We start from the raw sequence: 27425 nt of genomic DNA, 5'->3' as shown, positions 1-27425 counted from the left end.
TGTGTGGACAGTGCTAAAGTTCGATGTAAAATACTTCCAAGCTGGAGTTGCCTTTCTTAATTCGAATTTATCCCCCAGTGCAGACCTAGCTCCAGAGAGTAGAACTAGGGAGGGGGCAGAAGGAGGGGAGGTGTGTGGTGGGGGCTGGATGGGGGCTCGTGTCACTGAGCGGCCGGCTCGCTCTCCTAGCCCCTCACCATTGCAGGGGCGGGGAAGCTGCTCGCTCAGCGCCGGCCTGGCTCGCGAGGGGAGGGCTTATCCCAGCTCCTGGGTGCTCGGGCGCCAACTTCCCCTTTAAGCTGAGGAGGCGGCGCGGCGGGTGTGTGTCGGCCGAGGCGGGGACCGCGGCCGCCCTTTAAGGCTCCTCGCCAGTTGCCGCCGTCAGCGCTGAGGGGCCGCGGGGAGGGAGCCGCCACCTGCGTGTCCTGCCCCGCGGCCGCAGCGGCCCCCGCCCGTTGTCCCGGCGCAAGCGGAGGGGGCCGGGCGGGCAGGCAGGCGCTGCCTCCGCTCCGCCTCTGAGCGCAGCCGGCTGCGGGGATGTGCCATTGCCATGGCGAGGCGGCTCTTCCCGGGAGCCTGGCTCCGAAAACCCTGCCACGCGCAGGTAGGCCGGCAGCGCGCCGGGCCGGGGCTGGCGAGGGAGCGGGGCGCCGCCAGAAGGCCGGGCGGGCTCACGGGGCACCTGAGCGGCGGCTAGCGGGCGACGTGCCAAGCCGCCCCGAGCTGCGGGGGCGAGCCGGCTGGCTCCCTGCTCTGCAGGGGTGTTGCGGTTCCGTCCCGCTTGCCTTGGCCCTAGGTGCACGGCGCAGAAGGGGGGGCGTCCCCCGGCCCCGCATGGGTGCAGCTCTCCCCGCACCGCCGGCGCAGCTGTGCGCTCTCCAGCGGGCCGCGGGGGCTTGGGCCGCTTCCAGGAGCGGGGTTCGGAGCAGCTTCTGCGGCTTGGCAAGTTAGCGCTCACGGGGGTGTAAAACCGCGAGTGCCTTCCTGGGGCAGTAGCCCTTGCAGCGGGACGTCAATAGTAACGTCTGGGAGGGGAGCCTTAAAAACGCCCCCCGCTAAACCTGAAGTATCCGCACTAGTCCTGGCACAGGTTAATCAGGTAAATGCCGCACACTGCTAGAGAGAGGCTTCTGTGAATAGTGTATGATGTTGGCTGGTCTAGTTGATTCTTTATCAGGCCTCCTACCACACACTTGTCAGATGTCTCTAATCAACTCTATCCATCTGCCTTAACCCCCAACTCTGTTTAGCATTTGGCAGCGTTGATGTTCATGTGTAATGTCATCTCTGGTTATCAGAAACCAGAGAAAAGAGACTGGCATGTTAACTAATGTGTGTAACAACATATTAAGTGATGTCCATCATATTATCATCTTAAAAATTGGTTTAAATTTAATCGATGAACATCTAGCACAGGCACATCAAACTCAAAGCCTACTGGGGGCCGCACAGTTTTCATTTGATAGCTTTTAAGGCCACCAAAGAAAATGTACTTATCAGAAAGTTGTAATTATTTATTATAGATTATGGTTTAGGTATATTTTATAATATTTTTCAGGTTTTGTTTGAATTTAAAACAATAATTTGATTGCTCTAACCCAATGCCCTCCCCCTCCTGCAGAGCCAGGCACCCCACAAACCGTCCAACTTCCCTGCTCTAATCCAGTCCCCTCTTCTCTCCCAGAGCCAATCTAATGCCTGGGTTCTAGAGCCGCTACTGCCATGTTTTCTCCCTCCAGGTGCTGGGGTGCATGCACAGAGTGGCCGGCCATGAGTAGTCCTGGCATGTGGCTCAGAACCAGCAGGAGCCGCATTTCCTTAATCAAAGATCCACATGTGGCTCGAGAGTTGTGGGTTAGCCACCCATCATAAACAATTATGTAACTGGGTGGGCCCTAATTAGATAACTTATAAAGATGTAATTGTGGGCTGCAAAAAAATTCAAATAGGTTGTATGTTTGACATGACTGACTTAGCACCTGTAGCAAATTTGGGCCACCAAGTGGAAAAAAATGAGGATGCAAGTCTAAACACTTCACTCTTCTAATGTGCCACAACAGAAGCAGGGCTTTACTGATAACTTAACAAAATAGATGTTGGACCATATTTTCTACTCTTATCTGGCCTTTTTGTGCTCCCTGGGCTGTAAAAAGGGACTGAACTCTTGCTAAAGCTGTCTGATTGATAATACCTCAGACAAGAATGATCAAGTGGGTTGACAGGTCTGCTGCTGTAAAGTCATCAGAACAGGCTCCTCCCAACCCTGGCACAGGTACTGGGAGATCAAGTGTGGTGCTCTAATGCTTCTCCACTAGTATTTATTCCTAACAGGTTACAGCCCCTAGATTTAGTAATTTACATTGGTATTGGGACAGCTCAGATTAGCCTTCAGAATCTGGGTCCCAGATTCTGTCTCGTTGATTCTTGCCTCTTGGCTTCAGAAGAGAATTTGTCTCACTGATTTTTTTTTAATCTCATTTGCTAACAGTCAAAAGCAGCATCTCCCAACCTGGGATTATATCTCCCCTGGGGTGACACACATAACTAGCCAGAAAGACACAAACAGCCCTCTGAGTAGTTTAGAGTTTAGAATTTCAAGGCTCTTAGAGTTTTTTTTAAAAAAGTCTCTAGCTGTTGTAAAGTAAAACTTAATCTCTGTGTTACACTGTGTATTGGATGAAGCAATGTCTGCCTGAATTTGCAGTGAGTCAGAAACAGTTTCTCTGAAGTATGAAGTGACCCATTCATTTCAATGGATGTTAATTCAGAAGCCAGTTAATAATTTAAATGTTAACACAGTTGACTGTTTCACTGCTTGTCAAACCCATGTGGATGTGCGTAATTCCCTTCAAAAATAAAGGGGCATTAGTGTAGGAAAAACTTGGAATGTTGATCTAGGTTTTTCCTAAGAGCAGCCAGTTTACCTGCAAATCTTATTTAATAGGATTTATAACTTATTATGAGGTTGAAGAGATTGCCATACATGACACTACTAGTTGGTCAACAGTATTGTAGACAGAGAAGAGCTTTTTACACTCAGATGTTGTTCATCAGCTACCAAGAGAAATGTGCCAAATTTTTCACTTGTATCATGTGCTGACAATGCAGTCCTACTGGGTTAAATAATATTGTGAGAGGCAACATTTTGCCTCTCCTCTCTAAAGATCTCAAGTGCAAGCTATCAGAAAAAAAAAATCATTGGTAGCAGAAAATTACTATATCTGATTTCCCTCAGTTTTTAATCCTTGATCTATTTTCAGTCATCTTTACTTATCAGAGAACATTATGTTGTTCGATCTTACTGTGTACTGTCATACAACCTCCATCTCACTTGTTCCCCAAATTGGTGATTATTCAAGATATAAATAGTTCAAGACATTCAGCATCATGGAGTTCATATACAAAATGCAGGACAATGTAGCACTTTAAAGACTAACAAGATGGTTTATTAGATGATGAGCTTTCGTGGGCCAGACCCACTTCCTCAGATCAAATAGTGGAAGAAAATAGTCACAACCATATATACCAAAGGATACAATTTAAAAAAAATGAACACATATGAAAATAGTGTGAGGCAGAGTCTTTCACTGTAGTCAGTGCAGTATGTTGATCTTAATGGATTGTTCATTTTCAGTCCTTTGGGTACGATGTCCATCTTCTTGCACTTGGATAGAAAGATGATGTCTGTCTGTATCTGTGCAAGTTTCTTCGTATGGTTGATGGATTTCCATTCCAAACGGCTAAATGTAGTGCCTTGCATGTAGAATAGTCATCTTTCTATCCAAGTGTAAGAAGATGGACATCGTACCCAAAGGACTGAAAGTGAACAATCCATTAAGATCAACATACTGCACTGACTACAGTGAAAGACTCTGCCTCACACTATTTTCATATGTGTTCATTTTTTTAAATTGTATCCTTTGGTATATATGGTTGTGACTATTTTCTTCCACTATTTGATCTGAGGAAGTGGGTCTGGCCCACGAAAGCTCATCATCTAATAAACCATCTTGTTAGTCTTTAAAGTGCTACATTGTCCTGCATTTTGCTTCAGCTACCCCAGACTAACACGGCTACATTTCTATCGGAGTCTATATAGTCACTGTTGTTGTTGTTTGTTGTTGTTTTTTTAAGAGAAAAATAATATATTCATGCTGTATCAACTGAAGTTCTCCATTATTCACAAACCCAAAAGTGTGTGTTCACACCAACTTGGCAGGAACATATGGCATTTTATTAATTAAAGTGGAAATTAGCAAAGAACAAAATGAAAGTCCTTCTATGGTCAAACTATCAAAGCAATGAGCGCAAAGAATAATAAACATTACCTGGAATCTGCAGTAAACAACTGTGACTTGTGTTCTAGGTGGTCTATTAAAACAAGATGATATAAATGTGGAGGTAAAACACTTAAAACCTTCTTATAGAGGAGAATATAAAATTGTTACAGAAAAACTAAGTAATCCTTCTTCCTGATGTTCTCTGGAATGCATCCAGCTTTGAATTTTGCCAGAAGTGATTTTTGCCAGATCTGCATGCATGGGGATGACTATAATTACTATGCAGCACACATAATCTAGTAAAATGTAAAAGTGATGGCAAGATATCTATGTATATGCCTTTTTAGATGTCACAAGCTTCTTCCTTTGTGCCTGTGTTCCCTGGCCCATGTCCAAAAGGTCTGATGAGAATGTGGTGTGGAAGAAAGAAACAATGTATGCTGAGTCTGAATTACTTTTTTATAAAAATTCTTGCCATGAGAATCCAAATCCCATAATGGTGGTTCATAGATTTCATATGGACATTTGGCAATATCCTAGAAAACTATCTCCATGAATAATCTTCCACACAGTGAATATATGAAAATAAAGTTCCATAAAACCTATTTTTTTTTCTTTTCCCTCCGTCATTACCAGACTTTCTAAAATGTATGTTCTGGTTTAGTTCTATTTCTGTTCTACAGTTTATCTGCCCCTATGTTAAAACCTTTAAATGAAACAAAAAAAAAACACCCTATAGCTGTTGATTCCAGTAAAAGTTTTATTTAGGAAAGTAAGATACAGAGAAGTGGGTTTTTTTTTTTCAGTGTTTGAGTCACTTGCTGTAACTTCTGGTCAGTTATGCCACTCTGAGTTCTTAGTAAAGTACTGAATAGCTTGCAAGAATTATCAGTGAATATAATTCAGAAACACTATAGACCTGCTCTAAGGGAGTTTTGTGTAACAGGCTTCAAGAAAGCAGTTTTTAGACTTGCCTTGGGTTCTAAGATATGATAAAATCATTCTTAGCCACTTTTCCCAGTACATGTAACATAATTACCTCAAGAGCTGCATAACTAAACAAGATGCAAAGCAGCAAAAGATTGTCTGGGGGGAAAAAAATCCAAGGAAACAAAGTGTCTTCCTGTAGCAGACAAAGAACCTTTCTTTCCAGCCAACGGTGTGTCTAGCATCCTATTATCTGCAGACTTGTTGCTCTGTAACTGCAGGGCTTCCCTTGAGAATCCTTCATCTCTTTTGTTTAATTGCTGTAAATTACTCTGGCATGTCACCTAAAGTTGCTTGTCCAAAAAAAAGTTTGCAAACCACATTGATCCTAGAATTGTGTGAGCAGCTGTTTTATATAGATGTCCTGCCATGGAGAACATTGAATCTGTTAAAGTCAGTCTTCCTAAAATAAAATCTTCTAAAGTGAAGGGTTAAGTTAAAGATAAACTGCAAAACTAAAGTAAATGGAGTTAAGTTCAAAGTATATGCTGAAAAGCTCCTACTAACCAGGGTTTTGGGGCTGTTTTGTGTGGTAGATCTTAGAAAGAAATTAGTAATTTTTGGATTTTTTTCTGGGCAATAGAGTTCAAAGGGAGTAAGTGAAATCCAGTCTTAGGCTGATCTCTACCAAGGATGTGGAAGTGTGACTGTGTACATGGTTAACCGATGAATCAGGGCAGAGGGTGGGCAATAATTTTTGACAAGGAGCCACTCCAAGATTTTGGAAAGTGGTTGAGGGCTGCACTGTACCATGATATTAAGGAAGGAGATGAAGGACTTGGTTGCAGAGGGGAGCTTGGAGTAAGGGATTGGGGTGCAGGAGTGAGATGGGAGTCTGGGATGGAGTTTGGGTGAAGGAGGCAGTTGTGACCTAGGGCAGGAGACTGGAGTGCAGGGGGTTAGCATGTGATCCAGGGTAGAAGGGGATTGTGAAATGGGGCAGGAGATTGGGGTGCCAGATCTGGGAGGGAGTATGAGTGCAAGAAAGAGACGGAGGGTTTGGGTCTGTTGAGTTGGGGAGAGAGGGGGCAGAGGGTTGGAGCAGGGAGGGGCTGAGGGGGGGCAGAGAGTTGGAGCAGGGAGGGGCTGAGGTGCCAGAGGCAGGCTGTGGCCAGGAGACTTACCAGCCAGCAGCCAAACCAGCTTGCCTACCTGCAGAGCTAAGACTTGCAGAGTTTAAATGTTTCCCTGCCTGCCTGCTTGCCTGGCCATGTACTTCAGTGAATAACTGAGCCGGAGGGGAGCAGAGACATGGTTCTTGGCTGCCTGTTGTTCAAATCAGCAGCTTATTTTAACATCCCTAATGTACAGTTGTGTATTCAGGATCTGGGTTGTACAGAGCAGAATTGCCTTGGATGGTGCCCTGAAGGAGCTCAGTGTATACCTAGCCTTATACTGGTGAGCAGTTACTCAGCTGATTAGTTCTTCTAATATCAGTACATGTTACATCTCAGTTGTATGTAGGTATCTTGTTTGACACGTGTTAATACTGCTGAGTTTTATTAAAATAAGGACTTGTCTTCACATTATTTTGAGGAATAATAATGTCAGATCTGCACACATGTCTCTATCTAAAGTCAAGTAGTGCTTCAAGCTTGAGATAGGTAGCCTGTTGGGATGAAGGGGAAGATTCTTGAGTGCAGTTAAAGTTTGCACTAGTAATGCAGTCTGGACTTAGCTTACAGTCCATTTAAATATCAGACTTCCTTAATCTTGCACCCAGATTAATTGTTGTCTGCCCTACAGTGTGTCTTGATCAGATGTTGTCTGGATCCTACCATCCATTTGGTCTTTTGCACCTGTAGCATTTGTTCTAGCACAGCTATTATTTGCCAGAAGTACATTGTATTCAGGGATTTGACAAAGTGAATAGGTTGCCAGGTGTCCAGTATTCAACCGGACAGTCTGTTTTTTGTGCCCTCTGTCCAGTAAAAAAAAATAAAAAAATACCAGACATGTGCAATGTCCGGTATTTTCTGCTTTTCCAGCTGAGTGCCCAACAGAAGCCTGGCGGGGGGAAGTGGCTGGAGAGGCGGGGCCACAGTCAGCACTGCGAGCCCTCAGCTGGTTGCGTCTCCTTGCGTCTGACGTAGGAGTGACGCCTTGGGGAGGAGAAGGAGCCCTGTCTGTGCTCCTGAGCACTGTTCAAGCATGTTGTCCAGCCGTAGTCCAGGAGAGAAGCCCACAGGTGCTTTGTGGTTGCGTTTAGGATCCTTCCATTGGCTCTCAGCCAAAACTGACTGGGGTAGAATTTCTGCCTCTTCCCACTGGGCCATTCAAAGACCTGACTATGGGAGTCACCTTCCTTTCCACGCCTGCTGCCTGAGTTCAGAGTTCCCTGTAGCAACCCCCATCTCCTCCTCCCCTGCCCTGCCATTACATTGCCCTGGGATCTACCTCTCTGCTTTGGGTAGCAGGCAGCTGCTTTGCAGAGCAGGCTCTGCTGCCTCCTCTGTCATTCCCAGCTTGGTGGCTCTTGGTAGTAGCCACACAGGGTCTGACCCCTGCCCGCTCTGAGCAGTGTAATCGGGCTGTGGGGAGTGGAAGTGGGCTGAATTCAGGCACTTTGTGACCCAGGCTCCCTTCTATGGGCAGGGAGCACTGGGAAGAGCCAAGCTATATGCAGAGCTCTTCTTCAGATCTGAGAGCAGGGCTTGGTTTAGTGTTGCACCAGCAGCTCTTTAGCAAAGGTGCTTGGGTGTAGGGTTGCCAGGTGTCTGGTGTTGAACTGGACAGTCTGTTGTTAAAAAAAAAAAAATCAGAAAATACTGGACATCTAAAATGTCCGATATTTTCTGATTTCCTCTCTCCCGGCCAGGAGGTGAAAATCCCAGGTGCTTACCTGGTTCTGCAGGGGAGCTGTCCACCACAGCACAGGAAGGCAAGATGGTGGGTGGCTGCTGGCAGCCTGTTAGGACCAAAAAGCTTCAAAAACAAAGTGTTTCTTAAAGGGGCCACTGGTGTGTGGTGGTTTTGCTTAACAACTCCTGGGGTCTTGGGATCCCTTTTCTGTGTGTGTGTGTGTGTGTGTGTGTGTGTGTGTGTGTTCAACAACTGTGGTCTCCCCCCCCCCTTTTTTTTCTCAACAGACTTTTTACCTGGTGTGGTTTTTTTTGAGGGGGGGGTTGGTATTTTTTGTTAAACCATCTGGCAAACCTAAAAGTGAAACCCTGGCAAACTCACTCTGCTACAGTTGGAGTGATAAGTAGCATGCAGCTCTACACTGGGCTGGTCAAAGGCCTCTTGGGAAGCTCATGAGTGACTGACCATAAAGGGTCCTGAGGAGGACTCAGAGATGTGGCTGAGTTCTTGGGTGAGACCAAATCAGTTTTAAACGCAACATTCACTCCATCCTTTACCAAAACTCTGGGAAGGAGATCAGAAAACAGTTGCTGAAATAGCATTACTTAATCAAGGTAAAGACTTGATTTATATGGTTGGGGTGGATATCACACAAGGGACCTGTTTTTTAACTTGCGTAGAACCAATCTACACAGAGGGATATGTGGTGGAAGATGGCCTATAAGAGATGCCATCTGTAGCTTCCCTTTGGGGCTTAAGAGCCATAATTACTTTTCACACCCCTGGCATTCAGAGACTGGGTTTTAGGTAGTGCTGCCTCACCATTTCTTGCTGGATATAGGAAATACCCCCCTCCACCAAAATTTGGCATCCAGTAATGTCTACCTAGCAGGAAATGTAAAGGCGCCAACTGCTGTCTTCCCTTGTTCTTCTGTCTGCAGTAGCCTCCCATCTCCACGGGATCCAGGATAGTTTCCAAATATTTATTTGCTTCTCCGGCTGGGCAACTTCCAGTGCTGCCATAGCCTGAAATATGAAGAGTGTCATTAGTACTGTTCTGGTATCCCAGGTCTCTCCTTTCCCAGCAAGCTTCCCCAATTTTTTAACTTTGTATGAAAACTAAACATTTGTTGAAGTGGTCAGGCATTCTGAAGTTTAGCAGCTGCAAACTGAAGTTTTCAGTTAATATCTTGATGTGACAAACAAAGGTAAAAGGGGACTTAATTCCTTTTTTTTTAACCCTACAAAGGAAAGCTGTGTATTGTTTCTTTGCTTTACAGTCCTATTTGCGTTAAGATTAAAAAAGTATATCTGTTTAATCAGTAACTGTTTAATCTGTTACCGCTAAAACTGTTATGCAGGCCCCCACCCTGCTCCTGGGGAGCCGGCTGCCATCCTGTGCTGTGGGTACATGTAACTGCTGAAAAACTCAATTTTCCTGCATTTTAAACCCAATTACCTGCTTTTTAACATTCCTAATGTGCACAGGTGCAATCCGCCTACCCACCCCTAAGGCCAGTGATCATCAGCACCAAAATCTAGAACCAGAGAAGCAGAAGGTAGCTGTCACAGAAGGGCTTTGAATGGAAATGCATAGAGATATTGGCAGATGGTCTGACCTGCTCTCCAAGCTTTAAAGTGATGCTGAAGCAGGAACTGTACTCTCAGGCTGCAGCTAAGATGATGCTGGAGAGAGAGGAATGCATGGTGGCAGCGCTCTTGGTCAATAATTGTGCCATTTGTGAGCAAGACTGCTAGTAGAAGCACAAAGAGAACCCACCGCAAAGGTTGAATGCCTTCTGTGCATTATGGTCAGCAAGTGCCAGATCAGCCTGGCCAGTAAATTTACCCAGGTTCATTTCCAGCCTAATTGTGCAGCCATTAATACCATGAGCTGTATCCAGTGACCTCTAGGCAGGAGGAGTTACTCAGTCCATGGCAGTAAGTGTCCCTGATCAGTTTAACCTCTTTAGTTTACTTCTGTGCAGGGCGGTAACACCTGACTGTGTGTAATTCCTGTACCTTGTGACACGGCCCTGTACCCCTTGGCACATCACATCTATTTAAAGCAACTGGACTGATAGTATAGTGCATTGTTGTAGAGTAATAAAGTTTAATTGGCTCCACTGATAGTGCTGTTCACTGTTGCATTGTTAAATGCGTAAAGCAGATGTACTGAATATATTCAAACTTTCTGTTTAGTCGTTTTGTTTCTGTGAGTTTGATTGTGATAGGAGTACTTAAAGACAATTTTATTCTGGCATCATAACAACAAATGCCAATCCAAAGAAGGATGTCCTATAAACACTGAGAGAGCACACCAGACACCACCTACCACTCTAAAATTACCCAACCAGCTCCTGATTTCCCTGTAAGAGCCATGTATCCCCATTCTGAGTGGGATCTGTTGCTTTCCACCAGAAAGTGAACAACTAACACATGCAGGAGTGGTGTACTGCAATAAGTTACTACTTTCACCCTTTTGACCAGAATTGATAGTTTTCTGACTTATACAGTGAAAGTTTGAAAGGAACTGCTCAGAACAGTGCAGTTTTGAGAACCAAGGAGTATGTTCCAAGTGGACAAGCACTCCCACTTGAATCAGTACTCTATGGCAGTGGTCACCAACCAGTAGATCCCCCATCTACTGGTTGATCTTGGAGCCTCTGACAGGTGATCTTGACTGGTTTGGCCAAGAGGCTATCAAATGCTGGCACTTCAGCTACCCCTGTGTACCTCCTGCCCTTTGTCGTAGAGCTTCCACCATTTGCTGGGCAGGGAAGGAAGAGGAGAGGGCACTGATGTCAGGGAGCCCCCTCTCCCATCCTGTAGTCTGTCTCCACAGAATGGAAGGGGGCACAACAGCACCTGGAATAGGGGGAGTTTGCTGGCTGCTTTTGAGAGTGGTGCAGGACCAGGGAGGGATGAGCCTGCCTAAGCCCTGTTGCACCACCTGTGGTAAGCCGTGTCCAGCTGGCGCCTGCATCCTGAACCCCTGCTTCCTTCATAAATTCCTGCCTGCCCTAGCCCTGAGCCTCACCCCCAGACCCAAACTCCCTTACAGAGCCTGTATCCTGAACCTTCTCCTTCACCCCAACTCCCTGCCCTAGGCTCAGATCAGAGCAACTCCAGATCCCTTAATCCAAGACCAGAGGCTGCACTCCAACCCTCTGCCCCTGCTTGATGAAAGGATGGGGGAGTGAGGGAGGATGGAGTGAGCAGGGGTGGGGCCTTTGAGAAGGGGCACAAAGGACGTGGGGCAAGGGTATTTGGGTGTGCGGTAGATTGCACTTAAATTAAAAAAAGTGATCTTGTGCTTAAAAAGTTTGGAGATCACTGCTCTATGGTGTGAACAGTGATGCAAACTGAAGATGGCTTCTTAAGCTAACCTTTGCAGTATGCATGCTTTCACTTGTGTTAGGCCAGCTCAAGTGGATTTCTTCTAAGGTATCAACTCATGTTAACAATGAAGTTAGGACAATTTTTTATAAACTAAGTCCTTGGAAAGGAAAAATTTAGTATAGATTAAAGCTGAACATTGCCAGTTACAAATACTGAGATATACTTACCAGAATGAATTTTGGGGTGGAGGGAAATGCCCCCTTAAATACAAGTTTGTGTAACTTGCTAAGAATGGTGAAACTATATAAAATAACTGTTGATGACAAGAACTGAGTGTAGACTTAATATCAAAAGCTATTGAATGTGTAGTGGAGTAGTAGGTCTTTAATAGAATTCCTTTGTAGTAATCTAGGATTAAAATCCTTAATTTCATTGGTGATAAAGGAGATGGAAAAAGGACTTCGTTCCTTGGAGGAAGAATCCTGTGTTTAAAATTATTTTAGTGACAGGATGAATATAAGGACATGTCTGACTTTTATTTTTTTTCCTTTTAATATACCCTAGAAGAGCACTCTTTATCCAATGCAGCCCCCGACTTTTTTGCTATCCTTGCACATTTTAAGAGTTGCAGACAAAGCAACAATACAGGATGGTCAGATTTTTTTTTTTAACATTTTGTCTTTTGCTCATGTATTGTGAAAATAGAATCTTAAGTGTCCTACTGTGCAGGAAAATATGGTTTTAGATCTACTTCCTGTGTGATTTTTTTTTTTGGGGGGGGGGGGGGTTGGCTGGTACTATATTTTTTTGTAACAAACTGCTCAGGAGTATGTTTCTTTAAGTGTGGACCTAAGCGTACTTCAAAAATTTTCCATTAATGTTTGTTTGAATTTGACTGTTTCAGGAACCTTCTTAAGAAGGTTCATTTTAGACCTTGTCCAAAGATTAAAAAACCCAAATGTTTTTCCTAGCAGGGACTCTAGCCCCCAGGCTTAAAAAAATAAGCTAATGATTAAGTCAGTAACTTACTCAAATTTAATGTTGTCATCTGTTTTAATGTGCATGTAGATTAAGGGAACTGGCTGTTCTGGAAACTGAAATCCTCTGTTTATTCACAGGTCAGATATGATGCAGGCAGCCAAAGTGTGAGCTTTCTTACACTGGCCTATTGCTGACCTGAGTCCTGATTTGGAAGGACCACATTCTATAAGGGTAAGAGGCAATTCAGTCTCCTTACTACAGGTAGTTCTCTCCTAGGCCTTTTTTATCAGAGATTTCTAATAGTAGTTTACTTGGAATTCTCTGTGGAGAGCTTCTGTAGTGTTAATAAATCTTCTAGCTTAAAGAAAATATGATCTGAACCATAAACCCATAATATAAGTATATCCAAACTTGTTGATTTGGATTATAGATCTAAAATCTTTTTTGGATGGATAATTCCATTTTGCAGTTTCTTGCATCATCCTTTAAAAAATCGTGCACGCTGTCAGTGCTTTCTGCTCAATGAGATGGACCATTTTTCTGATCTGATTTGATAGTTTTGGTGTTCCTGTCTATTTCTTCTGTTGCAATTTGCAGTTTTCTCTAAACAGTTATTTTGAGGAAGCAAAGGCAAGAAACTAGGTGCAAGTAAGAAAAGTCTTAAGTATTTCAGTTGTTCTAGGCTATCTGAATCTTCAAAAAAGTCAGTTTCCTTTAACCAAATTGGCTCTTAATAATCTTAGATCATGTTCCTTTCCACTATTTATATTAAAGGTGTGTAATATCTTGATAAACTATACCAAAATATATCCACAGGACCCCAAAAACAATTTTGAAAAAGATTACTGGGATTTATTTTAAGCATCATGAGTAACAGCTCAATTTCAGTCACTATTAACCATGGTACTGACCCTTTCATAGAAAATTTCAGAGAAGTTAATAATTACAAATACTTTGAAAAAGTGTTGTTTCTAGGTAAATATTCTTTGTTTTTAAAGGAAAACTGCACTCATTCTCTCCAGCAATTTTGAAAAATAAAGGATAAGAAATGGTTCTCATTAATCAAGTGTTTCATGAGTAACCTTCTTGTTGAAGTGATTTCCTTTGCAACTAGGGTTGCCAGATACTTTCACACAAAATCCCGAACATGGCAGGGGAAAAAAATTGGTTGAGCGCAAAAAAAATAAAAATAAATAAAAAATCAGGAGACCAAACAGCAGAGGAAATGTTACATGACCGGTATTTTCTGGGTTGTGTATTTTTTTTAAACTGGACAGAGGCCATGAATAACAAACTTTCCAGGCGAAAACCGGACTCTTGGCAACCCTATTTGCAACAGCACACGCAGTTTAGGAACGAAAAGCAGGACTCTAAGCAAGTTTCAAAGTGAAACATTTCAAAATTTAAATATTTTGTACAAATGGGTTTTGGTTGCTAAAACAGTATTAAAGCAGTCTAACAATTTTATTTAGTTTCTAACAGCAGTAAGTCACATAGGTATTGTCACAAGTGAAGTTTCTTCAATAAGATGATTACTTGACGATTAGTTTTCCAAAATATGCTTAATGTTTTGTTCATGGCAAGCTATACTAAACCTTATTGATACTAGGGATGTTAAAAAGTGTATAATCATGTAAATGTATAACCACTGAAAAATACAGCGTGGGGAAGAAGGCGAGCACCATCTGGGGTGCACATTGAACAACTTTCTTATATATGTAGGAATATTCCTTATCCTCCTGAGAAATCTTGATGAAGCTTTTCTGGAAGTACTCTGCAATGCAAAGGTAGCTAGGGATGGTTGCAATCCTACTGCAGGAGAGAGGCAGTTTTTGCCATTCCACTCTACTGCAGTGGTGCCTGTCAAAATCATTGTAAATAGGCTAGCAACATAAAGGCCCTAGTCCTAGTGGCTTCTGGATGCTCAATGCAGCAATGTTCTGTGTACCGTTGTTATCCTGGGGGGGGGGGGAGGCTGCTGCCCTGTTAGCAGTTCACCGGGCAGCGGAGGATTTGAGAGGCAGAGAAGTTGACCTGATATGGCAACACCTGTAACTTATCTAGCTTTTTCCATATGTCTGGGAGACAGACAATGAAGCACTGATCTGCCCCTTGGAAGGGGCCTCCTCCCCTTCAGCTGGCAACTCTGGCTCCATGAGGATCACATGATCCTCCATAGGTTTCCTGCCTCCCTGAGTGGAAACTTGCTCACCCCTAGCAAGTACAGACCCTCCATGGAGGCGTGGAAAGACTAGAGTAGAGACTGCAGCCAACTCTTCCATTTGTAGCAGGAAGTAGCAGCTGCTTCTGGTTCTGCTCCTCTTCAGAGAGGGGGTGAGTGATCTTCCATGTGGGGCTCAGAAAACAGCTGCACGGCTGTGCAGCTTACAGGGAGCCTAGTCCTGGGTAGGGTTCAAATGTACTGCTTCTAGTAATTTTAAGGAATGTAGTAGCTACATTTTGAAAGCTTACTTGTGTGCATGTTTAGATACAAAAATCAGTGTGTTCTTGGCTGCTGCTAACTTTCTTTGAGTTTTCTAGAAAAAACTGTTTGGGGGAGAATCCATCTTTTGGAGCCAAATAAGCGACTTTAGATGGAATCTTTGACACATAACTATTGAGCTGTTTATCTGGAGCTGTTTATTCTGAACAGGGGAAGTAGGGACTAATGTTCCCTCTAACTTCTTCCAGTGCTAAGGTTGCCAAGTGTCCGGTTTTGAACTGGACAGTCCAGCTTTCTGTTCGGGAAACAAATTGAGGAAAATATAAATGTCCAGTATTTTCTAAATAAGATGTGATATAGATTATGATGTAATGTCAAGTGTGTCCAGTATTTATGTTGAAACCAACTGGCAATAAATAAGTTGCACGTGCAGATGTGTACCACCAGTAACAATACATGCTGCCTGCTGTGAGGTGCTCTGCTAACTAGCTGGGCAGCACCTGAATCTCTTTCTTGGTGGCCAGCTAAGTGCACAGGTTACGTGGAACACTCATGGGAACCAGGATTGGGGGGGCACTCGCAGAATTTGTCTCTCTTGTGACATACCCAGTGTTGCTTCGTGCCTGAGCTAATCATACAGCTTCAGTGACATAATGTTGTGGCCATGAGTGAAAGCAGCAAACATATGTTCTTGGCTCTTATGAAACTTTTGGGTGTGAAGTGAACAAAGACTGCATCACAATGAAACTTCAGGAAGAAATAAGACAGCAAAATGTAACTATACAAACTAAAATGCAATTAGAACATTTTGGATAACAATCCATGACTTGTGTTTCATGAGATCTTTAATGACTGCAAGCTATTGGGATCTCAATTTTTCATCTGAAAAACTGAACCTTCTTTAGCACACTGTGCTCTTTAACACTATGCCAGGTATTGGTTCAGTACCTGACAAGAAAATCTGGCAAAGAGCAGTTTCTGAAGCACCCTGGGCTTTCCTTGGAAGTCTTGCATCTCAGCTCTGAATTAAGGGCAGGTCTGCCTAGCTTGAGACTGTACTACTCCATAATAGGGATGTAAAATCCTGTTTAATTGGTTAACCAGTTAAACATTGGTTAACCAGTTAACTGATTAAAAAGGGAACGAGGTGGGAGAGAGCTGGAGTGGCATCCCTGCCTGTACACCCTGCCACAAACAGGCTGCTTTAGCCCTACCCCGTCTGTTATCCCCTGCCTGTGATGTGCCATGGTCCCTTCTGGCTGTCTGCAGCTGGAGTTGCATACTTTAAGCTGATCTTCCGGGTCTAGTGTACACTAACCCTTAGTGTCTAGCAAGTAGACATTAAACTAAATAGATTACTAATCAGAAGATACAAGAAACCTTGGCCATTCACGGTGGATGCATTCCTGGCAAAAGTTGTGAATACTGGGAGCCCCCTCCACAAGACTGGGACAGGAGACCTCACCCCCCCCCCCATAAATACACAGAACTGCAAATAGCAATTCCACAAATCGGAAGGGTCTCCTGTACTTAAAAAACACAATGTCATGGCATTTCTTATTTTTCCTTGAAATGTGTTGAAACATAATCATGAAAGTTAATGATCTTCCACACAAAAAAACCCCTCTGTTTTTAGTACTGATTTTATTTTAAATGTCTATTATTAAAAAGGTATTCTTCTACTTTAGATGTCCAGCAAATTCTGCCTTTGTTCTCCATACTAAGATCCCTTTTTAGATTGTAGTATTTTATGTTAACATGCTTAAACAATTTTGTAATATTCTCTCTGAGTGCTTTAATTTAAAGTCACTATCACTTACAGCAATCCAGTATTACAGGGGTCTTTCTCCTGGAATTAATATCTCCAGCCAAATATCATATTAATATCATACTTGGTGTGAGTGGATGTTTGAAGGCCTTTAGTTATGACTTAAGAACAAGAACCTCCAGAAACAGAATCTCTCATGTACTTTACTATTTCTCATATCTTTGCTTTTGCTTTCCCATCTCTCTTTTTCTTGCATATCTGCTTAGTTTCACTGTTGTGCTATGAAATTTGTGCTTTATGTAGCTAAAAAAGAATGAATGGGCATTTTAACATTTATGTAATCTGAAAATCCTGTTTTTAATCAGTTAACCAGTTAAACGAGTAAGCGAGATCCTGTGGGTAGGGCCCCGTCTGGAGCAGTTATAGGCCCCACAGGGCTATCCGTTCCTATCCCCATAGTGTGGTAGGTCCTGCCAAGCTGGAGCCACTCCTGGGCACTAGTTACCCATTTGCATCCCTCAGTCTGAATGCTCATTCTTCATGTAGCCAAGACAGGTCTTTGCTGCTCTGTTCTTTCCAACATGTTCTATTGTTCCTGAGTGCAAAATCAGACCATGAGTACTCCAGGTGGTTTGGAAGGGAAAAAAAGTAAATGGCCAGGTGAGCATCTCCCTGTTTTTTGTTGATAGGATGGAAGCATCCAGTAAATGAAAATATGGCAAGGTAGAAGACAGTTGGAAATCAGAATAGTACATGGAACTTTCTATCATCCTCCTTTGAATGTCACTGTTTAGCCATACAATGGAGAGTGTTCAAAATGAAGTAATTCCCATGCTACACCTGCTACTTCCATATACAGATTAAGAATGTGAAAGTGTAACTGATGAGCAGGGCTCATGGGCGAGTAGATTGCAACCTGGAAGAGCCGGGTTCGGGCGATCTGCGTGGCTGGCGATCGGGGCTTGCTGCAGTTCGACGAGCCCTGTTGATGAGCCTGGGTTCATCGATTAACCTTCACAGTTACACACAGGCTCCTGGTATGTGTGAGGAGCTAGCTTAAAAGTCGGGTCCCAGTGCAGATCAGCTCCTGGGGAGCTTCATCCCCATGTGTCTGTATCAGAAGCAGCAGTGTGAGGTCAGGCAGGAGCCACCCCCCCTCACCCTCCAACATTTAACCGCTGAAACTTTCAACGTCACACATTTAAGCAGATTTTTAACATCCTTAATACTGATGATCTAATATTTAGTTTTAACTTAGGTTTGGTGTTCTCTTTCATCAGTTTCTGTTCTGTTAGAAATTATTTTAGAGAAGTAGCACTTCTAAGCGACTTAGAAATGTTTTTTTCTGGTGAATTAAGACAGGTGGGAATAGTAGAAATTTGACAGTGTCAAATATTTTACTGTTTACCAACTCTGTTTGGTCTCATTTTCCCAATTTATATTATCAGTCTTTATTTTCCTCCTATAGTAGGCATCTAGTTCCAGTTCTTGTTTGATGCTGAATCTTAATGTTCTAAACTTACAAAATCTCAAATCCAGTAATTTTTAAGACTGAATAGCAAATCCAGTTAGGACACTGGAAGCCGTTAATTCTGTTCCTGAATTAATTATTTTTGTTTGTTTGTGGTTTTTTTTACATCTTCAGGTTCGCCTCTCATATATGCGAATTAAATATCTCTTCATCTCTTGGTTAGTAGTATTTATTGGCAGCTGGATTGTATATGTTCAGTACTCCACTTACACAGAGCTATGCAGAGGTCATGACTGTAAGAAAATAATAGTAAGTATAATTTTATGTCTTATTAAGCTTTTTTAATCAATCTACTTTTATCAGTCTAGGTTGGACATGGTTACAGGCTGGGGATTGAATGACTAAGTAGCAGTTTGGCAGAAAAGGACCTGGGGATTATAGTGGATGAGAAGCTAGATATGAGTCAACAGTGTGCCCTTGTAGCCAAGAAGGCAAATGGAATATTAGGTTGCATTAGGAGGAGCATTGCCAGCAGATCTAGAAAAGTGATTATTCCCCTTTATTCAGCACTGGTGAGGCCACGTCTGAAGTATTGTGTCCAGTTCTGGGCCCCCCACTACAGAAAGGATGCAGACGCATTGGAAAGGGTCCAGTGGAGGGCAACCAAAATGATTAGCGGGCTGGAGCCCATGACCTATGAGGAGAGGCTGAGGGACTTGGCCTTATTTAGTCTGCAGAAGAGAAAAGTGAGGGGGGGACTTGATAGCAGCCTTCAACTTCCTGAAGGGAGGTTCCAAAGAGGATGGAGAGAGAGGCTGTCCTCAGTAATGACAAATGGCAGAACAAGAAGCCAATGGTCTGAAGTTACAGTGGGGGAGGTCTAGGTTGGATATTAGAAAAAACTATTTCACTAGGAAGGTGGTGAAGCACTGGAATGGGTTACCTAGGGAGGTGGTGGAATCTCTATCCCTAGAGGTTTTTAAGTCTCAGCTTGACAAAGCCCTGGCTGGGTTGATTTAGTTGGGATTGGTTCCCCTTTGGGCAGGGGGCTGGACTCATGACCTCCTGAGGTCTCTTCCATTCCTATGATTCTATGATTCTTTTGAATTGTTCAGTTTATCAAAAAGTAATATTTATTATTACATTACACAAATACAATGATCCTTATTTCAGATTCTTGTATCTGAAACCAGTTATTTTTGTACTCTTATTATCAGTTAAATGGTTCACTTTTAAACCACCATGTGATCGAACTCACTTTGTGGCAGTTCTGTTAGGGGAGAATAGCATTAATTTTAAATGAGTGATTTCCTTTGCCTTTAATGCTTTCTGATGAGTTTAAAAAATGGTGCATGCTACTAGGGAACCCACAAAACACTTAGGTGAAAAGCTGCTTATATAAGAGGAGCAGCTGGCAGTGTGTTCCCTACAGGGGCCCTTTAGATTTGGAACTTTCTTCTTCAGAATCCAAAATAACTTTAGTTGTATTTAACTTTTTAAGGCACGCGCTCCATTTGTTTTCCCTGGTTGTGAGGGATCAGGGGGACTTAAGTGAATGAGTAAATATCTTAAGTTTTTGGTTTCTGATCAATTACACCTGAACTAGAATAATCTAACCTTATACCTGAATTTTTAAAATGTTGGAGTACCTATAGCAAAACATAGGTATTATTTTTTAATGAAGAAATGTGTAGATTCAAATTCATATTTTGATCTCAATGGCAGGCTGTTCCTTTTTCTGTTCTTTCAGAAACATGAAATCCTCAAATTTCACCAAAAAGTAAAGATATAAAATTTGCCAAATTTGAGGCCCTAGTATTTTTGACTAGGGATGTGATAGTATAAACGTGTAGCTAACCTTCATGATCACATCCCCTCCCCCGACTACCTCTGTATCGGATACAGCAACACTGCGGGTGGGGGTGCAGGCGGGAGCCAGTATGCAAAGAGAGTTGGCTTTTAAGCTATGCACACACCCCTCCCATCCCGCAAGCACACGCTCCTGCTGGTGTCTGATACAGAGGCAGCAGTGGAGAGGGAGGCGGTTCTGCATGCACCTACTCTTGGGGAGCTGCCTCTTCTCCTTCTCCCCTCCCCCTCCTACCTCCGCCCCTCGTGTAAACACGGACCCATGGAAAATTTCAGTGGGTCCATTTTTTGCCAAAATAAAAGGTTTTATTTAACAATGCCTATTTTTGACACTATATAATGAGTACAGTAAACTTCTGATAATCTGGCACCTTTAGGACCCAGGGAGTGCAGGATTGTCAAATTGGAAGGGGGGGCTATGAGGGTTCTGGGGTGGGGTGGGAGGGATGGTGGTGGTGGTGGGGCGGCGCTGCGGGACCAACCCGGCAGCACCCCAGCTGCTTTGCCCCAGGCGTCCCCAAGTCAGCCGCTGCTGAAACTGACCAGCGGCTGACTTGGAAGCCCGGGGCAGAGCCGCTCCAATTGTCCGGCTGCCTGGAGCATGTCCGGGTTCCAGGTGATGCTGGACTATCAGGAGTGTCGGACCACTGGATGCCGGACAACTGGAGTTTTATTGTAGTTCTATTTTGTTTTTGATAGGTCTGGTATGATTGATACCAAAAGCTCCATTTATCCTAAGTTTCCTTTTATTCAAGTCTGTCTCACAGTTTGAATAATTTACTCAATAAGTACATGATCTTGCAGGCACACCTCTGGGTCTGCATAGAGCCCATTAGCTCCAATCTTGTGTTGTATTCTATTCTATATATAGGATCTTTGTGCATATGCAGTTTACCTCTTTGGAGCAGCTTGCAGAATTGGGGAACATCTGAATTTTTTTGGACCCCAGAAATATTTCAGAGTTTATACAGCCTTTCCCCCTCATTTTACAGGACAAAAGCATAGTTATTGGAAAATCCAGCAGATGTATTGTTTCCTCTTCCTGCTTGTCTGTTCTTTCTAGAAACTATTTACCCTTCTGTCTTTCAGTGTGATAAATATAAGACTGGAGTTATTGATGGATCAGCATGTAGTAGTCTTTGTGCTAGAGAAACTCTTTATTTTGGAAAATGTTTGTCAACAAAACCCAATAACCAGGTATGACTTTATTTATATAACCTAATGATATGACTGTTTATCTATACTGGGTTTGGGGAGAGAACCAGCATATTAAACAGGCCTTATTGTAAATCACTTCAGATACATTTTACTTATTTAAAGTTTTGCTCAGTAGTAATTCAAGGGATGAGACTATTAAACTATGGATCCTGTGGCACAGCACTTCCATAATCCCCTTCACACAGAGAGAAATCTGAGCAGTCAACGGGTGTGTCTAGACTACATGCCTCCTTCGACGGAGGCATGTAGATTAGCCAGATCGGAAGAGGGAAATGAAGCCGCGATTAAAATAATCGCGGCTTCATTTAAATTTAAATGGCTGCCCCGATCTGCCGATCAGCTGTTTGTCGGCAGATCGGGGGAGTCTGGACGCGATGCCCCGACAAAGAAGCCTTTCTTCATCGACACAGGTAAACCTGGTTTCACGAGGCTTACCTGTGTCGATGAAGAAAGGCTTCTTTGTCGGGGCATCGCGTCCAGACTCCCCCGATCTGCCGACAAACAGCTGATCGGCAGATCGGGGCAGCCATTTAAATTTAAATGAAGCCGCGATTATTTTAATCGCGGCTTCATTTCCCTCTTCCGATCTGGCTAATCTACATGCCTCCGTCGAAGGAGGCATGTAGTCTAGACACACCCAACCAGTATAGAAGTCTGTCCTGAATTGCTGTTTCTAAGATGTTATATTCCATCTTACATGGATGATACTTTGTGTGAATTTTGGATTTAATTCACTTTCTGTTTCAATAAAATGTAGAAGTGGGCTATGCCCACGGAAGCTCATGATACCATCTATGTGTTTTGTTAGTCTATAAAGTGCTACCAGACCACTTGTTGTTTTAACAAAATGTTTGTCACTCAGTCTTTAATTCTAGGCATTTTGTTTGGTTCAGCACATTTGTGATGAATTTGGGGGAGGGGGGTATGAGGCCCCTGTGATTTAGATAAATAGAATAGTTCAATAAGTATATATATTTAGTATTTCTTAGAGTAATTGATTATTTGGTATATCATATGATGTTGGGGTATATGTATGCTCTAAGTAATAACTATGTGACACTCTACTTCTCTAACATTTACAAATTCCACTTGTAAAATCCTGAAACCTTAAAAATACAATAAACCTGCACTTGGTGTGGACCCTGCATGACAGCATCTGTGAAATCCCACAACACAGTCACTTCCAAAATGGCTGAAATTAAATGTTTTGAGACAGTGTTCTAGTACAGTGGACTTCCTCTTTCCCATCATGCACCACCCAATCAAAATAAATGCCCCTCCTTAGCCTTCATGGAGAAGCTGCTGCCATCGCGTGAAAAATATATTTATGGAGCATGGGCGTCTTCAGGACAGTCTTGGATTAGGCATATGCAGCCTACACAGCTGTGTATGGCTATACTGAATTTAGGGCATCACACTGGTGCCCCAAATATGGTGGTCCTATGCTGTGTATGCTCTGGAATGGGATTGTGGGCAGTGCTGGATCCAGCAGCCTCATCTGCCTCCCCCCCCACTCTCCCTGATTACTCCCTTCCCACGCATGCTCAGTTCTGGGGCTCTGGCAGCCCCCTGCCTCCTTCCACTGTTGGCTGTGCTCAGGCCCCAGTCACCAGACAGCACTGAGCACATGAGAACACAGATTGGAGGACTCCAAAGGTGCAGGGGGCTGCTGCACAGTCGGCAGTTGGAGAGAAGCAGGACTTGGCCCTTCAAAGCGCTGCATTTCTCTGGCTGGCAGCCCAGCTACCCTCTGCTCCTACCACCTGCATTCTCACTGCCCACACCATCTGCCTGCTGCTGTGAAGCTGCAGGTGAGCCTCCCTCCCTGCTCTAGGGTTGCCACCTTTCCTGGACAGGATGCACCAAAAACCTTTGCAGAAAATGGTGTCCGGTCTGCGAAATTTGGCAACCCTCTCTTCCTCACAGCTTCTACCCCCACACTGACTCCCTCCCCCCATGGAGTAGCTGCTCCCCATAGGGGTGTGTGCCTGTTCTAGGCTGTGTAGGGCCTGTTGCTCTTTAAAATCATATTTAGATGTAGTATTATCTCAGAAATGTGTTTTAAAGTGGCACACTATACAGGGAGCTGCCGCTACCGGTCTGGATGCTGACTACTAACAGTTCCATGAGCAAATGTAGCATTCTGATTCATGGCAGTAGAAGACAGGAGATCTTGTATAGCTATAGAATCTCATTGCCTTCTTTCTTCATAGATGTATTTAGGAATCTGGGGTAATCTGCAAGGTGTCATAAAATGCCAGATGGAAGAAACTATTCATCTTGATCTTGGAACTGAACTAGAACCAAGAAAAGAAATAGCTCTGTTTGATAAACCAACTAGAGGAACTACTGTTCAGAAATTCAAAGAAATGGTATATGGTCTTTTTAAAGTAAGTATATGTCAAAGAGGAAAAAATAAGAATAGATGTTGATTCTCACCATGATTTTATTTTAATTTTTTGCCTGGCTGTTCTGTTTGCATTTAATTTGTATACTCTTCCCACTGAAAAGTCCAAACTTACTAAGCTACAGTCTGAAGTAACTTGTACCCACGAAAGCTCATGATACCATCAACATGTTTTGTTAGTCTGTAAAGTGCTGCAAGACTATTTGTTTAAGTAATTACAGTTAGGTTAGCAATAACCATTTATACTAGTTTTGAGAATAACTTTATTTGTTCGCTTTAAAAATCTACTGTGGGGCTATACCTACCTCAAGCGCATTTTAGTGCAAGAAAATCTACAGTCAATCGACAGAACAGAGGGCTTTTTGCGGTGTAGGTATACCTCCTTCTATGAGGGATTACTACTCCTTTTTGCGCAAGAGTTCTTGCACAAAGGTGTGTGGACGCTCAACAGGGATTTCTTGTGCAAAAAAAAAGCCTATCACAAAAAGCACAGGTGCTCTGATGGCCATTCTGTGAATGGCCATCAGAACTTTCTTGTGCAAGAGTGTCCATTCAGCGTAGACGCTCTCTTGCGCAAAAGCACATCGCTTTTGCGATTGTGCTTTTGAGGTGTGGATGTGCTTTTGCAGAAGATCTCTTCTGCAAAAAGCTTCTTGCGCAAAAATCCTGCAGTGTAGACAAAGCCTGATAATGGAGTTTTTCCACAATGTTAGAATGTTAGAAACTACATTGTTTGCTGCTAAGACGATCATGTAAGCATGAAAAATTTTAGTCCCAGGGTCACTTGTTAAAGAGACTGAGTAATTTAAAATAAAAATGAAAATAGCCCTCCTGTACTCCCGTCTGGCCAGCACCTCATGCTTCCACTGCGCTCCTGATCAGACCCTTACGCCATCCTACACCCATTTTGTAGTCATGGTGGCTGGCTGGTGGTCTGCATTGAGTGGGGTGGGCTGTAGGCCAAATAGTTTGAGAGCCACTGATATAAACCAGGTTTTTTTTCCCTCAAAGTGGGATGCAAGCTGCTTGAGAAATGCTGATCTAAAGAGATGTTTACACTGAGGATTTTCTGAAATTCTCTTACTCTGTTATGCAACTCTAGTAGTGTAGCGACTGTGAGAGTATTTGAAATCCTGACAGCTGCTCTACAAGCGTCACTAGTCATGCTCAGAGCTGCTCTATGCAACATGATGGTAAGAATGTTGGTGCCTAGTTTGCAGTAGTGCTTTCCCTTATAATTAACATTGGTGGAACTGCAGAGATGCCAGAGTAATTGCAGGAGACTACCAAAAAATGGTCGGTCTGTAGACAAAGCCGCACACACGCACAGCCCCCCAAAACATAGATGTGTGGAACACAGTTCTGATTCCAGCGAAATTGGGACTTCCCTAATGAAAAGCGCCACAATCTTGCTGGCTTGTTAAACCACTGGAATGAAAGTTGTAATACTAAGTGAAAGAACAAAGCATGAAATACCTTTATTAATATAGGAGTAGTACTGACTAAGTTTTCAATATTTCTTATGCCTGGATAGAAATTATTCTGTTCATTGTAATCTCTCATACTATTGCAAGATGCAAATTTTAATCAGATGATTCATAGTAAAACAAGCTCTCAATATTATGAAGTGCTGTTTGAACTCTCAAAACTTTTATAACAAGTGATCCACAAAATGTCTTTTATAAAGATATCTGACAATGTATTAAAGCTGTGATGTCCAACAAGGTAGCCACATGTGGCTATTTGGCCAGTTGAGTGTGGCTAGTTTGCTGCTTCAGAACTGGTTGGACACCACAGTATTAAAGCCTCTTTTAGGCTACATCTAGACCAGCGGTTCTCAAACTTTTTGGGCTTCAGAGCCCTTTACACGTGTAAAAATGTATGCTGCGCCCCAGCAGTCCACTGATTGTATGTGTTGTACCTATCAGTGTTTCCAGTTTGTCAACCTTGCGGAGTCCCTGGAGATGTCTCATGGAGCACAGGTTGAGAAACACTGGTCTAGACTACAGGCTTCTTGCACAAGAAACTTTTTTTTGGAAGAGATCTTCTGAAAAAACTTCTTGCGAAAGAGTGTCCATACTGCAAAAGCACATCGAAAAAGCAATGCCCTTTTTTGAAAGAGCAATCTGGACACTATATCTCACATGTAAACAGTGATTGCTATGAACAAAATAGCCACCAGGGACCTGTGCTTTTTCCTCTTACCTCTTCTTCCAAAAAAACTCCCTTTTCCCTGCCCACCCATGCCTTTTTGCAAAAGAGCTCTTTTGCAAAAAGGCCTTCGTTCTTTCTCCTAGAATGAGGATTACCAATATTCTGTTCTTTCAATTTACTTGCAAAAGAATACAATTGCAGTGTGGATGTTCCTCAAGTTTTATCAGAGAGGCCGTTTTTCCAACAAAACTGTAGTGTAGACAATACCCTTACTGAGGACAAGGTGTGAATTTTGAGGGCTTTAAAAAGGAAAGTCACATACTTTCAGTGCACCATACACATGAAAGGAACACTTGGTATAGTCCTACAAACACTGCATGTGTAACTTTTAGTGAAGCCAGAAAAACCGGAGCATGATCATAGATGCTGCTGTCAGTTCCACATGCAGCTGAGAAGAATGGATAAAAGACTTCATTTGAATGTAAAAACACAGGTCACAACCAGTTTAACAGATGTTACCAAAAAACGTATATGGAATTAAATATATGTATTTGTTGTTTCTAGAAAAGGTTGGGTGAACAGGGAAATCTTTCTGAACTGGTTAATCTCATCCTGTCAGTTGCTGATGGAAATAAAGATGGCAGAGTTTCCTTACCAGAAGCCAAGTCAGCGTGGGCTCTTCTGCAGCTAAATGAGTTTCTGCTAATGGTGATCCTCCAAGATAAAGAACACACCCCAAAACTGATGGGATTTTGTGGGGATCTCTATGTGATGGAAAGAGTTGAATATACCTCTCTCTATGGAATAAGCCTTCCATGGATCTTAGAACTTATTATTCCTTCTAGTTTCAGAAGAAGCATGGACCAGTGGTTTACTCCATCATGGCCTAGAAAGGCAAAAATAGCCATAGGGCTTTTAGAATTTGTGGAAGATGTTTTCCACGGACCTTATGGGAATTTTCTTATGTGTGATACCAGTGCCAAAAACTTGGGTTATAATGATAAATATGACTTGCAAATGGTGGATATGAGAAAAATTGTGCCAGAAATTAATGTGAAAGAATTAATTAAAGATCGTCACTGTGAGTCTGACTTGGACTGTGTTTATGGTACAGACTGCAAAACTCTGTGTGACCAAAGTAAAATGAAATGTACTACAGAAGTAATTCAGCCCAATTTGGCAAAAGTATGCCATTTACTAAAAGACTACCTGCTTCGTGGTGCTCCATCAGAAATACATGAAGAGCTAGAGAAACAACTGTATTCTTGTATTGCCCTTAAAGTCACAGCAAACCAGATGGAAATGGAGCATTCTTTAATACTGAACAACTTAAAAACTTTATTGTGGAAGAAAATATCCCATACAAATGATTCTTAGTATCTTTAACCACAGAAGAAAACGTTGCCACTATAGGACGCTTACCACTTTTTATCAAATGCTTCTTTGGCATTTTTGAATTATTTCTTCTTAACTTAGACTTCATTAACTTTTTCCTAAATCTTACTCCAGCAAACACTACTGCTACAGTGCTTCGCAGAGAGAGAATGTGCAACTTAATGAATTATCTGGCAACAGTTACAACAGCTTTGTAATTGGACTGTTCCGTCATGGAAATAAAAAACCATGTGCTTGCCTTCCCTTTGCACTTTTGTACAAAATCTTAAACTGGGGTCCCTTGTCAATATTAACTGCGATAATTGACT

At 42.8% G+C, this 27425-nt stretch overlaps 1 protein-coding gene across 3 annotated transcripts; it reads left to right on the top strand.

The window, feature by feature from the left end:
- Positions 1-313: 313 nt before the first annotated feature.
- Positions 314-27365, top strand: DIPK1A (divergent protein kinase domain 1A). Of its 3 annotated transcripts, XM_075936546.1 has the most exons (6): positions 318-604; positions 12530-12623; positions 18249-18383; positions 21033-21140; positions 23375-23551; positions 26287-27365. In XM_075936546.1, exons 3-6 carry the CDS (start codon positions 18264-18266, stop codon positions 27097-27099), a joined length of 1218 nt encoding a protein of 405 aa, XP_075792661.1. In that variant the 5' UTR covers positions 318-604; positions 12530-12623; positions 18249-18263; the 3' UTR covers positions 27100-27365. The 3 variants fall into 3 exon arrangements, with proteins under 3 accessions (XP_075792662.1, XP_075792661.1, XP_075792660.1); XM_075936547.1 differs by lacking the exon at positions 12530-12623 and having other exon boundaries at positions 314-604; positions 26342-26552; XM_075936545.1 differs by lacking the exon at positions 12530-12623.
- Positions 27366-27425: the final 60 nt, after the last annotated feature.

Source organism: Pelodiscus sinensis, chromosome 9 (assembly GCF_049634645.1).
Source record: "Pelodiscus sinensis isolate JC-2024 chromosome 9, ASM4963464v1, whole genome shotgun sequence".
Classification (NCBI taxonomy): domain Eukaryota; kingdom Metazoa; phylum Chordata; order Testudines; family Trionychidae; genus Pelodiscus; species Pelodiscus sinensis.
This window is presented reverse-complemented; position numbering and strand designations above follow the sequence as displayed.